This window comes from Rhinatrema bivittatum, chromosome 6, assembly GCF_901001135.1.
Source record: "Rhinatrema bivittatum chromosome 6, aRhiBiv1.1, whole genome shotgun sequence".
Classification (NCBI taxonomy): domain Eukaryota; kingdom Metazoa; phylum Chordata; class Amphibia; order Gymnophiona; family Rhinatrematidae; genus Rhinatrema; species Rhinatrema bivittatum.
Window position 1 is genome coordinate 264,628,319 of NC_042620.1, and position 15,173 is coordinate 264,643,491.

Below are 15,173 nucleotides of genomic sequence, written 5' to 3' on the forward strand. Positions count from 1 at the left end.
GATTTCAACGCAATTGCAACAAAAAAGAAAATTATTTCTTATCTGGAAATCGTTAACAGAATATTTTACCAAATAGTGCAGCTTTGCCATCTACACCAGCAAACTGAATGCATTAGTGCTCTCTTGTATTTTGTTTCATTATTGTATTTGATTCTCAAATCTCAATAAAAAGATTGAATGCAAAATGGGACAGTTTTCATACAAAATGTAGAAAAGGATGCCGCCTTCTGTCCTGCTCCCAAACAGCAGGAGGGCAGCACAGGAAACCATGAGAAAGTGCTCCCTCGTGCTCTCTGCCCCTTCCTGACTACATGATCTCTACGAGGTACTTTCAACAGCGTGCGAAGGGCCCCTCCCCCAAGCTCTCTGCGAGATGTAACGTACCTGGCTGGCACAGTCATCTGCACTGCGCTGGAGTGCCTCCTCCAGCCACTTCTTCTCACGCTGTGCTTTCTCCAGTCGCTCGTCTGCTTGATGCAGGCTCACCTGCTGCTGCTTCACCTGTAGGAGGCAGGAAAGCTCATGGTGACGTTACAGTAATTACCGTGACTCAAGCTCCGTCTCCTCTTCCAATTCGTAGGGAACCCCTATACATGTAGAAGGACCTCAGACATTATGTAGCTGTACACAGATCTTTCAGGTAATGTAATGCATGCACATCTCTCCCGAGTGATGGGTACTGCCATGCGTACAAACAAACCACGAAAGCAATGAGAGCAATCAGGCTGCAGGAAGCGCCCTGGAGGCAAGGAAACTGCACAGACGCTCACCTCCTGCTGCAAGTGGCTCCACTCCTGTTCGGACACCAGATGGTACCCAGGAGGCGGGAGATAGATGCACTCTGGGACCAGCGTTCCCGTGGAGACCAGCGAAGCAGTCTCCTCCTGCTCCGGGCTCAGCCCCCGTCCAGGGAATGCCCCACACAGGGTGAAAGAGGAGATAGACACATTGTCACAGTTCCGTGCAAAGGTTTCAGCGCCGGCAGACACATCCGACTCGTCGGCAGAGTCTCTCTCGCTCGCGCTTTCCAAGGCTTCTTCCGAGCCGGAGGCCGGAGGCTCTCCTTTACCAGCAAGGTGCCTGAAGTGAGGATCTGGGTCCTGTAGCTCAGGGAAGCCTGAAAGAAGGGCCTTGCTGGGATCCTAGGAAAATGCACAATTCAAAGCATGAGATGCTGGGCAGCCTGAGGTTTAAGGGCCAGAGCCTCACTCGGCGCGAGTCACACAGCAGATTCTAGTCAAGAGTCGTCTAGCTGAAGCAACGGGCAGGCACAGACTCAGACAAGGGGCCGTCAGGATGTTCTCTAATATTCACAAGTGTAGATGGTCTGGTGAACAGCCCTTCACAGAAAGACAGGTAGGAACCAACACAACGACTGCATTCAAAACATGGAAAGCACATTTTTGGAGGGAAAGAATATAAAAGATTATATATAGTCTAGGTACGGTCAGTGAGCAGCAGTCAGAGGAAGAGCACAGCTAGGCGCCAGGGCACTATCTTTTGATAAACTTCGTTACACCTTCCCTTTTCTAACTGCTGCCTCGTGACCCCCTCTCTCTTGCCCGGTGGCATCCTCGTTACCCGATCCCATTGCTTGCCTACCCCTGCTCCCCTGCCTCACCTTTGCAGCCTGAAACTCTAGGACCAGCCCCTCTGCTCGGGTCAGCTTCTTCCTCAACAGCGAGATTTCCTGCTCCATCGGCAAAACTATTTCTCGTAGCTTTTCGGCATCTTCACGAGCCTGGAGGTCGGAAAAGAATTCCTGAAAAAGGCACAACTAATGCACAAGACAAAGTGAACCTTTTACACAGCAGAGAGGGATCGCGCGTCCCGAACGTAACACGCTTTGAAGTGGCTGACCAATCACGAAAGGCAGGATTGTAGTTCAAAAGTTAAAGAAGTGCATTCAAAGGGGGCCTGAGCCAGGAGAAACATAAGAAAATATCACTTTCAGGGGAGGTGGCAGTGCAAGCAAAAACAAATAAACTCAAAAAAGCATGGGTCAGGCCCAGAGGATCCCCCAGTTGTGAAGAAGAGAGGGGAGAGCCACAGATCAGCTGGGGATCTATTGCACTAAACCAGTAGGTAAATTGGACGGGCCCAAAAAGCAGCAAGGTAGGCAATCTACTTTCCTACGTTTGCAGTAGGTAAATTGGACAGACTGGATGGGCCTTACTATCCTTATCTGTCATACTCTGGGGCAGATTTTAAAAGCCCTGCGTGCTTAAATCCGGCTGGATTTACACGCGCCGAGCCTATTTTGCATAGGCCCGGCGACGCGCGCAAGCTCCGGAACACGCGTATGTCACGGGGTTTTGAAAAAGGGGCGGGACAGAGGCCGGAGGATTGTGTGCTGGCAGCCAGACAGCAGGTGTAAATAGCAAAATAAAGGTTAGGGGGGGGATTGGGGAAAGCCAATCGGGGCTCGCCTAGGGCTCGGCGCATGCAAGATGCACAGGTGTGCACCCCCTTGGGTGCGCCGACCCCGGATTTTATAGCATGCGCGAGGCTGCGCGCACATGCTATAAAATCGGGCGTAGATTTGTGCGTGCCGGGTTGCGCGCACAAATCTAAGCCCGCGCGTACCTATTGAAATCCGGCCCTCTGTTTCTAAAGAATGACCTCAAGAGAGGCAGGCAAAGACCTCAGAGCAAGAGGGGAGGACCAGTACAGTTTTGGGTTTTGGTTTTTTTTTTGATACCCTAGAGGATGCTGCTCCTGTGCCAAGACAATGCTCAGGAACCCCCCAAAATCTACATTACATACAATGAAGTCACAGCCACCTATGCAGAAAGATCTTTCAGAAAAAGCCTCAAATTAAAACTATCTGCAGATATATTTTAAAGTGGGAACATTTCTTTGTTCCCCCCCCTGCAGGGGCAGGATCTCTCTCCCTCCCCTCCAGGCAGGATCGTACCTTCTCCATCTGCTTCTCTAAAGACTCCAGGGGGTGGGCATGAGATGCCAGCTTCTTCAGCTGGCTCAGCTCCCGTTCCTTCAGCTCCCGGTACTGGATCTGCTCTCTCTGCAGGGCTGCAATTCGTGCCTCGTAGCTGCCTATGGAGTCTGAGACAGAAGAAGAAAACAAGTCTTACCGAAAGGGTTCATTGTTAAGAGTCGTTTCCAGGGGTGAAACCGTGCTTTAGCCACGGCTATGGGCTCCAACAAACTGCCCACCTGCTGGTCAGGGGAAGTCTGCCCGTACAGCCTGCATGCATGTCCTGGTACCCGCAGTACGCTGGGGAGGGATCTGTGCCTGCAGGCACGCTTTGGCCGTTTCCAAAGGATGTGGGAATATTTTGCAAAAAGATTAGAATACCTGCATTACCGAGCGTAAATGTGGGTGGGTAATTTGGGAACACATTCCCTTTGAACATTAGTGCAAAGTTTGCAAGGTGAGAAGGAATCCGCAGACTTTACCAACGCAAGCAGCCTAGCACAATGAGATCTGGTCACGTCCGGGGGCAGGTTTCACAAACCCTGCCCTGGCGCTGACATTTCTGCATCCTGTCATTTTTCACTGAGATTCAGATGGGCGTTCCTAATCATGGGCTAAAATAACTTCACTTAACTCTGTGCTATTGTTCAGCGCTACCACCTTTATATAAAATTTAAAAAAAAAAAAAAAAGCATCCAATAAAAACCTTACTAGATTTTGTTGGATAGCTGAAGCTCTGCATCTCATGCCTTACTTGAGTCAGTCACTCCACTCACCCTGACCTAGTTACAGCACAGCACACAGAACGTAAGCCCTCTGGGAACAAGGGAACAGCCACTGTACTTGAATGGAACTTGCCTTGAGCTCCCAGTGAAAAAAGGTGCAAGCTAAAATCTAAACACAAACATTTTTTTTTTTAAATTGTGTAATAGCCCATGTCGTTTCTCTTCTAGAATGAGCTACAAAGCTTTGTACAGGTAGCCAAGCAGGATGGTCCAAGAAAACAGAGAGGTAGGCGATCTATGATAGCCATCAGGTAAACAAAACAAAATAGATGCCTCGATCTTTTTCCAAATTTTATTCATGCAGAGACGTATTCATAAAATTTTCTGCAAGAATAAAATTTGGAAAAAGATAGAGGCATCTATTTTGTTTTGTTTAACAGGTAGCCAAGCAGGGCAAAACAGCAATGTGAACATTTGAAAACCAACAGGCCTTCATATTGTTGATACAACTCCTTCACTGCTCTCTGTTTCAAAAGAGGAAAAGGGGAATTAGATTCAGACAGCAACCAACAAGGACATGAATTTTACAGTCTGGGAAAACAAAGCAGCATAGGGGGTAACTTGCTGATGCAGCTGTTATTACCCTTAACAGATAAGCCTGTAACCCTTGAAGCAACTCCAACATTGCTCTCTGCTTCAAACGGCAAGAGATAACCGGCAACTGGACTCAAACAGCAACCAACAAGAGCCCTGACAGTCTGGGAAACTGATAAAAATGAGGGTGACTTGTATAGTGCAGTACATACTACCAAATTCTTGCTGGGCAGACTGGACGGACAGCTTGGTCCTTTTCTGCCATCGTTTCTATGTATTGATTGATTGTAAGCTATTCAAATGCCTCTGTTCATTTAAATTTATCACCTTGAGATCAACTTTTGGAAAAGGTGGCATACGAAGGGGTTTCTTGGTCAGCTGCTGTACAGCTCAGCTGGTTATCCGGATAGCTTGCATGCTGCTGAATATACCCAGCTATGCTAAAAGTTAGCCGGATAAGTCTATCTGGCTAACTTTAGGAAACACAGAAACACGACAGCAGAAAAAGACCCTACGGCCCATCCAGTCTGTCCACCTATCCAATTAATTTAGCTTTATAAATGCCATCACTTCCTTAGAGATCCCCTGTATTTACCCCATGCTTTCTTGAATTCAGATACTGCTTCTGTGTCCACCATCCTCTCTCTAAAGGGATAGAACAGGTCTATGGGATGACTGGATTACTTAATCATACACCTATCCACCATACACCACATTCTTCCTGTTGCCCACCCTTGCACCTCAGATTTGATAACCACGCAATTTTCATCACTAGTCAAAGCTTGCAACCTAGGAGTCATTCTCGACCCCAATCTATATCCATGTCCACCAACATTGCTAAAATTGTAAAAACATCCTTCTACAAACAATCTTCTCAAAACGATTAAAACCTCTGTTATACCCTGCTGACTTTAGTTCTCATTATGTAATTTGTATGTAAAGACAATTGAGCAATGGTTAAGTCACAGTAGGCTTAAACTCAATTCAAAAAAAACGGAGCTCCTTTTGTTAAGTGTACTTGAGAACCCCATCAACTGTCTACCTTCCTCAATCACATTAGGTACAGAGGTGATTGAGATAAAAAGAGTAGTTTGTAATTTGGGATTACAATTAGACACCAATTTATCTCTAACACATCACATTTCTCATTTGGTCAAGACCTCATTTTTCAAATTACAGACAATAAAAAGATTAAAGCCACTTCTACTTAAACCAGACTTTCAAATGGTTATTCAATCTATCATCTTTTCAGGTTTAGATTACTGTAATAGCCTCTTCTTGGGTCTGTCGGATTCAATCTTAAGACCTTTACAACAGATTCAAAATACTGCTGCCCGTTTATTAACAGGAGCACCTATGAGACAGCATATCACCCCCATCTTGTATGGGTTACATTGGCTGCCCATTAAATTTAGGGTGAAATACAAAATCTTGTCCCTAATTCATACGCTAATACATGATCCGGATTCAACTTGGCTTTGTACCTCATTACGGTTATATAAGCCTACTAGAAACCTCAGATCTACCTCTAAGTTTCTACTTGATGTGCCTACAGTCAGACTGGCCAGACTAAATATAACTAGAGAGAGAGCTTTTTCAGTGGCGGGACCCATTCTTTGGAACTCGATTCCAAATTCCTTGAGATCAATCACAGATCACAAGGAATTTAAGAAGGTTCTAAAAACCTACTTATTCAAAATAGCTTATGCAGGAATTGAGGAAATGAATACCTCTCCTCAAAGTTCCTCATAATATCAGTATCGGTTTATGATACATACTTGGAGACAAATAGCCTGTTTGTTGCTAACCACATGATAATTATGGCCTCTGGTTCTTAATTTCTTTTAAATTTCTGACTTTTCTTGTTATAAATTTTAGTTAAGTTATGCAAAGAATTAGGGATTATAACTACATGATGTATTTTTTTTCAACCTTTTACTATATTTTATTTAATAATTATGTTTTTATTTTTATTATTATTTTGTCTCTTTATACTTTGAAGTTGTGAACCATTTTGGTCGGATGCCCTCCGTGAAATCGGTATATAAAATGTTTTAAATAAATAAATAGTTCAGAGAGTATAAGAGCTTGCAGAACAGTTCTGGACTATTGCAATGCACTATTATACAGGCCTCCCAGATTCAACGATCCATCCGCTACAATTATTTCAAAACGCTGCAGCTCGCCTCCTCACAAATACTAAAATTAGAGAACATATCAGCCCAGTCCTCCTCGATCTCCTCGGGCTCCCAGTTCGGCAACGTACCCACTACAAAAGTTTGAGGTTAAAATTTTCAACTTCATCCACAGCCCCTCTGCCGTCTGGCTGCGCACTTCCTTATGCTTGTACCAACCCCCCGTGCCACCTACGTTTAACTTGACAAAAATCTTCTGCAGGTCCCAACAATTAAAATAGCTAGGCTTGAAATGACAAGAAAGCGGGCCTTCTCAGAGGCAGGTCCGTCCCAGCAACACTCAGACTTCTGACTAATACCAAAGAATTCAGGAAAAAAAAACCCACTTACCTATGGTTCTGTCACATTCAGCACATTACACTCAGACTGATACCTTTTCTGTTATTTATTACTCCTTTTTAAGTGTATACCCAGGCATACATCGTAACTGTAAAACTTTTATTTGAGTACTTGTTAATCGTCTGATTATGCATGTTTACTTTATGTAAACCGCCTAGATCTCGTGTAAGCGGTATAAAAAAAAGATTTTAGATAAACAACGCATGCTCCGGGAATGCACCTATTTTATCCAGCCAACGTTCAGCCAGATAATGTTATCTGGCTATAATTTAGACGGGTTAAGTACCCAAATGTCCATTATTGTTTTTAAAATTGTGAATGTTACTTGGTAAACCGCCTTGGGCAATACTGTTTGTAAGGTGCAGTACATAAAAACGTAAAATAAATAAAATGCAGCCTGATAATGTCAGAGTTATCCAGCTAAATGCTTCTGAACCTGGACTTCTCAACATGTCCATAAATAAATAAAGATGCACTTGTGTCATTCGATTCCTCAGCTCTAAATAAGCCCACAGGCAGTGATGGCTTTGAAAGTTGCCCTCACGTTGTGTACCTTTCGTGATGGCCTGCAGCGATGCCACCTCCTCCTGGTAGCGTCTCTTCACCTCGTCAATCACCTCTTGCTTTGTGCTTTCGCTGACCGTTGCCACGGTTTTAATGTTCTCAATCTCCGCCAGCGCCTCCTGCAGTTGGGCCTGTAGCTGCTGGACCTGTTCTCCTTCTGCAGGCAGAGAAGAGAGAGAGGGGGGGGGGGGGGGTCAAGGACCGCCTCGGGAATGGAGAAACAGCCCAAACCGGGACTTATGCTGCCACACCAAGCGTCAACAAGAGGAGGGGGGCGGGACACAGAGGGTTGAGATACAGGCCGAGCACACCAACATCATCCGGCATGACGACGACACAGAGACAAGGATCACAGGAATGCAATATATTCGGGCGTCTATGGGTAAAACTACGAGCAGCTCTCTTCCAGGCCGCCCAGGCTGGAAGACTTTTGCCATTTTGTTTTATTTCGCTGCTATACTTGCAGGACTAGGGGAGAAATGACAATAGCCAGAGGCATGCTTATAACAGTCTGTGACAGCCAGCTAACCAACCGCCTGACAAGAGTTAAATTGAAAAATATCATATGACTGACACGAGTAGGACAAGCCAGTGGTAACAGTGTTCTCTGCGATCCGCCACCGTCACAGCGGGGTCAGGCACAGGAAACACACACTCGTTTTGGTACAGCTGCTGAGCTGGCTGCACTTATGCAGCAATCATACATCACAATGGGAATCATGAAAAACCATAACCTTATGAATTTACCCCATTAAATTTCAACCCACACTATACAGTATATATATATATTTTTTAATTTTTTACACACACATTATGTATTTTATAAAATATTTATTGATTTATTGCACTTCTTCCCTTTATAAACATCACATATTTATTACAAAAATATTATCATTGATTTATTGCATTTCATACCTTGATAACCATCACAAAATTTATTATAAACACTTTATCTTCATAGTGCATACCAATCTCAACTAGAGTGTATAGTGTGGGTTGAAATTAATGGGTTAAATTCATAAAGTTATGGTTTTTCATGATTCCCATTGTGATGTATGATTGCTATTATAATTAGGGGATCTAATATTCTCTCGTGGACTGGTGCACTTATGTAGCCCCATTGTACTCCTGCTTTACTTACTACACTCCTCACCAATGCCACAAGTACCGGGGTCTGTTCTACAGCTTAGGAGGACGTCTGCTCCCTTTTTGCTGTTATTCACAATTAGCACCTAGCAAGAGTACTGGGAATGCTGCTCCAGAAGAAAATAGGTTTTTTTTTGTTTGTTTTTTTTTAAACAAATACCACCTTAAGCACCTCATACAATTAGAGAGATGAGTTGCTTACAAGTAGGGGTTCTCAACCCAGTCCTTGGGGCACACTTAGCCAGTTACATTTTCCTAATATCCACAATGAACATGCAGGAGGTAGAAAGCATGCAATGAAAGCAGTACATGCAAATCTTCCTCCTGCATATTCATTGTGGATATCCTGAAATCCTGACTGACTAGGAGTGTCCCGAATACTGGGTTGAAAAACCTTGATTTATAGACAACTATATTGCATAAACTGTATTATGCAAAAGAAAGAATTCTGGCAAAACCGTTCTGTATGCTTTCTGATTTATTGTCTTGCTCTGTGACTTTTCCCCACAGAGTGCTCACTCCCTTCATGCTGGTGTTTGCATTGTAGTTCAAACAGAGGCATGGAATGATTGAACAGCATGCCTATCCCAGTATCCCTGACGAAGCTGTAAGGCTGAAACATTCTGCAGTGCCATTGACCAGAAAACTATTATTAATCATAACATAAGGCTTGCCATACTGAGTCGACCATCAAGCCCAGCATCCTGTTTCCAACAGTGGCCGAGGCAGGTCACAAATACCTGGCAGGATCCCAAGGAGTAGCAAGATTCCAAGCTGCTTATCCCAAGAATAAGCACTGGATTTAAGCAACTTTTCTTAATAATTATTAATGGACTTTTCCTCCAGGAACTTGTCCAAACGTTTTTTTAAATGCAGCTACATTAATAGCTTTCACCACATCCTCTGGCAATGAATTCCAGAGCTTAATTATGCTTTGAGTAAAAAAAATATTCTCTCTTATTAGTTTTAAATGTATTACTTATTAACTTAATTGTGTGTTCCCTGGTCTTTGTACTTTTTGAAAGAGTAAGCAACTGATTAACGTCTACTCGTTCCATTCTACTCATTTTATAGAACTCTATCATATCTCCCCTTAGCCATCTCTTCTCCAAGCTGAAAAGTCCTAACCTCTTTAGCTTTTCTTTATAGGGGAATTGTTCCATCCCCTTTGTCATCTTGATCGCCCTTCTCTGTACCTTTTCTAATTCTGCTATATCTCTTTCTTGAGATGTGGTGACTGGAACTGAACACAATACTCAAGATGAGGTTGCACCAAGGAGCGATACAGAGGCATTATGATAGTCCCTGTTTTATTCTCCATTCCTTGCCTAATAATCCCTAGCATTTCTATTTGCTTTCTTGGCTGCTGCTGCACACTGAGCAGAAGATTTCAACTTATTTTCAACAAGGACACCTAGATCTTTTTCCTGAGTGATGACTCCTAATGTGGAACCTTGCATTTTGTAGCTGTAATTTGGGTTTCTCTTCCCTAAGTGCCTCACTCTGCACTTGTCTCATTAAATTAAATTTTCTATTTGCATGCCCAATCTCCCAGTTTTGCAATGTCCTCTTGCAATTTCTCACAATCCTCTTGTGATTTGACATCTTTGAATAATTGTGTCATCGGCAAATTTTATCACCTCATTGTTCCCATTTCCAGATTATTTATAAATATATTAAAAGCAGTGGTCCCAGTACAGTGGAGTGTCCCAGTACAGATCCCTGGGGCACTCCACTATTCACCTTTTTCCATTGGGATCATTTATCATTTATTCCTACTCTCCGTTTTCTATCTTTTAACCAGTTGAGAATTCACAATAGGACACCGCCACCTATCCCATGACTTTCTAATTTCCTAAAAACTCTCAAGAAGGACTTTGTCAAATGCTTTCTGGAAATCACTGGCTCACCTTTATCCACATGTTTATTTACACCTAAAAAAAAAAATGTAGCAAATTTGAGAGGCAAGATTTCCCTTGGCTAAATTCATGTTGACTTTGTCCCATTAAACTATGCTTATCCACATGTTCAGCAGTTTTGTTCTTTAGGATTGCGCCAGGCAAAATGGTAGAAACTGATGTCAGACTTACTGGTCTATAATTTCCTGGATCACCCATTGATCCCTTTTTAAAAATTGGTGTTACATTGGAAACCTTTCAGTCTTCAGATACCATAGATGTTATGGATAGTTTACAAATTTCCAACAGCAGGTCCGAAATTTCATTTCTCAGTTCTTTCAGCACTCTGGGACGTATACCATCTGGTCCAGGTGATTTGCTACTCTCTAGTTTGTCAAATTTGTCCTAATACATCTTCCAGGTTCACTAAGATTTGTTTCAGTTCCTCTGAATATCATCTCTGGCATGTTCCTCAGTGAATACTGAGGCAAACAATTAATTTAGTCTCTCTACTATGGCTTTGTCATCGCTGAGTGCTCCTTTTACCCCTTGATCATCTAATGGTCCAACTGACCTCCTCTAGGCCTTTTACCGCGAATGTACCTGAAAAAGGTTGTATGAGTTTTTGCTTCCACGGCAAGCTTCTTTTCAAATTCTCTGCCTTCCTTATCAATGCTTTGTATCTGACTTGTCAGTGCTTATGCTGTTTCCCCGTTTTCTTCATTCAGATCCCTTTTCCATTTCTTGAAAGATGTTTTTTGGGGTTTTTTTTAGATATTATAGCCTCTCTCACTTCACCTTTCAACCATGCTGGCAGTCATTTAGCCTTCTTTCCACCTTTTTTAATACGTGGAATAGATCTATTCTGGGTTTCCAAGATGGTATTTTTAAACATCCATGCCTGGGCTAAACTCTTAACCTGTGCAGTTGCTCCTTTCAGCTTTTTTCTAACCATTTCCCTCATTTTATCAAAGTCAACTTTTTGAAAGTTAAATGCTGTTGTAGTAGATTTCTTTTTTGCTCTCCCTCCAGTTTTTAAGTCAAATTTGATAGTGTTGTGATCACTGTTGCTAAGTAGCTCCAACATTTACCTCTTGCACCAACCCATGTTCCACTAAGGACCAGGTCTAAAATAGTTTCCCCTCTTGTTGTTCTTGTACCAGCTGTTCCATGAAGCAGTCATTTACTTCATCTAGAAACTTTACTTCTCTAGAGTGTCCTGATGTAACATTCACCCAGTCAATACTGGGGTAATTGAAATCACCCATTATTACTGTGCTGCTGATTTTGTTAGCTTCCCAAATTTCTTTTAGTATTTCATTGTCTGCTAGTTCTTTCTAGCCAGATGGATGGTAATATACCCCCCATTACTATTTTATTTCCTTTTTCACCTGGAATTTCTATCCATGAAGATTCAACATTGCATTTTGTTTCCTGCAGAACTTTTATCCTGTTTGACTCAATGCTCTCTAACATACAGTGCCACCCCCTCCACCAACTTGATCCATCCTATCACATTGTCCCATTGTCCATCCTCCTTTCACCAGGTCTCTGAGACTGCTTTTGAAGACTAACCCCCAGAATTGGCAGGTGTTGTTCAGGGATGGACACAGCTGGGATTCCCCCCTTGAAGAAAGGTACCTGTCATCTGGGATAAAACTGGATATAAGATCCCTTGACTGTCACTGGCTCCTAATGAAGAAGAGAAGGTTTTGAGCAACTCCCTCATGTGGTTTGCTGGTAAAGTCTCCTGTGGTGATGTTGAGGAAGATGCACCCTCCTCCAAAACCAGAACAAGATCACTCTGGGAGGCTGTTCCAATACAGACTCAAGAGACCATCAGCTTATTACTACTATTATCATCCACAGTTATCCCTAGAGGAGCCTCACTGCAGTTTTAAGAGAGGTCTCTTTGCAAAGTGACTAGGTGGTACCTGTGGCTAGTGCCCAGCCCCTGCTCAAGCTGACACCCCACCATGCCTATTCCACCTGAATATTTAAATTAAAAACAAAACAAAACACAACTCTGTACACTCACACACACACAGCTCCAAGTTTATTATTTGTTCAATTATGCTTCAGAAAGCAATGTAGCAAAGATAACACAGATACAGCAAAGGCAATGGTTACAATGATAGTAATGCAATAAAATGTCTTCCTTTACTGATGTTAAAAAGACCCAGGAAAGCAACCTGGTTCTGGTACCTTTAGAAGTTCAGGATTCTCACATACGTGCAAACACACAGGCACTTACGAACTCTCTTTCGTGCCTCTTTTAGTTATACCTTCTCCGTCTGCACATCTGAAAATATATTTTGAGAAATGCATGCAATTTCCTAAAAAAAAAAAAAAAAAAAAAACCCAAACATAGCCCAGGGTGCAAAATATCTCACTTTCTCTTGTGAATTTACCTCTCTCACCACAGAGGCTTGCCCATTTGTTTACTTCTGTTCCCAGTTGTTTTACAGTCACATGATAAAGGGGGTCAGTGGTGAGAATGCCGAGTCCAATGAAGCCTACCTTCCAAACATATCGTAAGCCAAGCTTATCAGACTTAGGCCAATCAATCCCAGAACAGAGACTTCCTCTGAGCACCTTGGAGGAGTTCCTGACTGGACCTCCTGAGTCTGCACTAATGCAGTAACCATAATCACAGGCAAGATGGAGTAGATGGGAATCTGTTTCCAGCTACAGTGTTCTAGCCTCCAAGCTCCTCACCAATGCCATCAGAAGTCCCACCCACTTTAGATCAGGAGGAAAAAAAAATAGATGAGAAAACAGCACGGGAATCTTCCTAATTAAACAGGAAGAGAAGACTTGCACCCAATAGTCCCTCCCCCCTTCCCCCAAATCCTCTCCAAGTTGACTACTCTTGATTTGAGTCAGATAGCCCCCACACAGACTACATTAAGATCTCTGACTGCCAGCGCTTATGCATTGAAGTCTCTACATGGGCGGATGCCTCAACAGTATCAAGAGCACCGTATTTGCTGCAACATCACAGATGCTGGACTCTCTTTTGCCAATTTCACTAAGTCTCATGCTTCGATGGCACAAACTACAAACCTTAATGCTTTGCTGGTGTCAAGTACGCCGAATCATTAAATTTCAGCAACGTTAACTCCAAATCTGCAGGTGCCGATATTCTTGGCCTAGAAGATCCTCTCTCTAACTGGGTCCTGTACCAGTAGTGCAGAGGAGCCCCATACTGGTTTCCTGTACTCCAATGGAGCTGAACCATCTGATTCCTGGCACCTTTTAGAGCTGCTCAACCTTGACACTACATCCACATTGTAGGAAACCCTGCTTGACTCACTGCGCATGGAGATCACTGAAGAGGAGCTCAGATAGCCCTGGAGCTTTGCCATCTTATAGTCCAATACTTCTGCCTGCTAGAGGCCATCCAGCCACAACTGGAGGAGGCTTCTCGGGCCTGGCATTATCTTCTACCAAAACTTTTCTGTCTTTTTTTTGGGTAGCACTGAAAAATGCTGTTGTGGGGGCTGCCAAGGCAGCAAGGCAGAAAAAGAGGAAGAAAGAAAAAACAAAACAAAACAAAAAAAAAAAAACCTCTGAAGGATTTGGAGAAAGTTTAAAATGAGCAAGAGGCAAACACCTGGATAGCAGTATGGACAAAAAAATGACCTCATGCGTCACCTAGATAGGATTATAGACAGTGCTGGGGAAGAGCTGGCTGTCATGGTACCTGGGGGCACCAAAGACATAGGAAAATGTGGGAGGTAGGTTCTGGAAGCCAAATTTAGGCTTTTAGGTAGAAAGCTGAAATCCAGAACCTCCAGGGTAGCATTCTCTGAAAAGGCCGGCAGAGCTCCGGAGTCTCAATGGGTGGTTGAGACGATGGTGCAGTGCAGGGAAGAGGGATTCAGTTTTGTAAGGAACCAGACAACCTTTTGGGGAAGGGGCAGACTTTTCCGAAAGGACGGACTCAATCTTAACCAGAGTGGAACAAGGCTGCTGGCGCTAACCTTTAAAAAGAAGGAGATGGAGCAGCTTTTAAACTAAATCAAAGGAGAAAGCCAACAGTTTCGGTTCAGAGGGAGGTAACTTCAAAGGACACTAATGAAGCAAGAGAGTTAGGGCATCCCAACAGAGAGGTTCCAATAAAAGCAAATGTAGTCCATGAGCCTGTAAGTAAAGAATCACCTGAGCTAAAGAATTCCAATTTATCCCTGTCAACTGAAAGGCAGGTTGTTAATACAAACAAAAAACACACTTTGAAATGTCTATATGCCAGTGCCAGAAGTCTAAGAAGTAAGATGGGAGAGTTAGAGTGTATAGCAGCAAATGATGAGTGACATAATTGGCATCTCAGAGACCTTGTGGAAGGAGAATAACCAATGGGACAGTGCTATATCAGGGTACAAATTATATCACAATGATAGGGAGGATCACCTTGGTGGGGGTGTGGCACTTTATCCTGTTGGACTCTTTACCCTCCTGGACATAAAGATCATACAAGAGAATCTAAATACTCAGTAGAATCTATATGGGTAGAAATCCCATGTGTGTTGGGTAAGAGAATAGCGATAGGAGTATACTACCATCCACATGACAAAAATAATGAGTCAGATGATGAAATGTTAAGAGAAATCAGGGAAGCTAACCAATTTGGCAGTGCAGTAATAATGGGAGATTTCAATTACCCCAATACTGACTGGGTAAATATAACATCAGGACATGCTAAAGACAAAGTTCCTGGATGGAAGAAATGACTGCTTCAGGGAGCAATTGGGTCAGGAACCAACAAGAGAGG

General features: G+C 43.2%; 1 protein-coding gene across 2 annotated transcripts in view; it reads right to left on the bottom strand.

Annotated features, from left to right (window-relative positions):
* The window catches only part of RABEP2 (rabaptin, RAB GTPase binding effector protein 2), a 62,201-nt gene that overhangs the window by 12,873 nt on the left and 34,155 nt on the right, over positions 1-15,173 (bottom strand). The window contains exons 2-6 of one of the 2 annotated variants that reach the window (XM_029607105.1): positions 7,345-7,512; positions 2,918-3,066; positions 1,622-1,741; positions 771-1,142; positions 385-501 (exon numbers count right to left, since the gene is read on the bottom strand). In XM_029607105.1, the coding sequence (XP_029462965.1) occupies positions 385-501; positions 771-1,142; positions 1,622-1,741; positions 2,918-3,066; positions 7,345-7,512 (926 nt within the window). The remainder of the gene's footprint in view (positions 1-384; positions 502-770; positions 1,143-1,621; positions 1,742-2,917; positions 3,067-7,344; positions 7,513-15,173) is intronic. The other variant, XM_029607106.1, reaches the window with a different exon arrangement.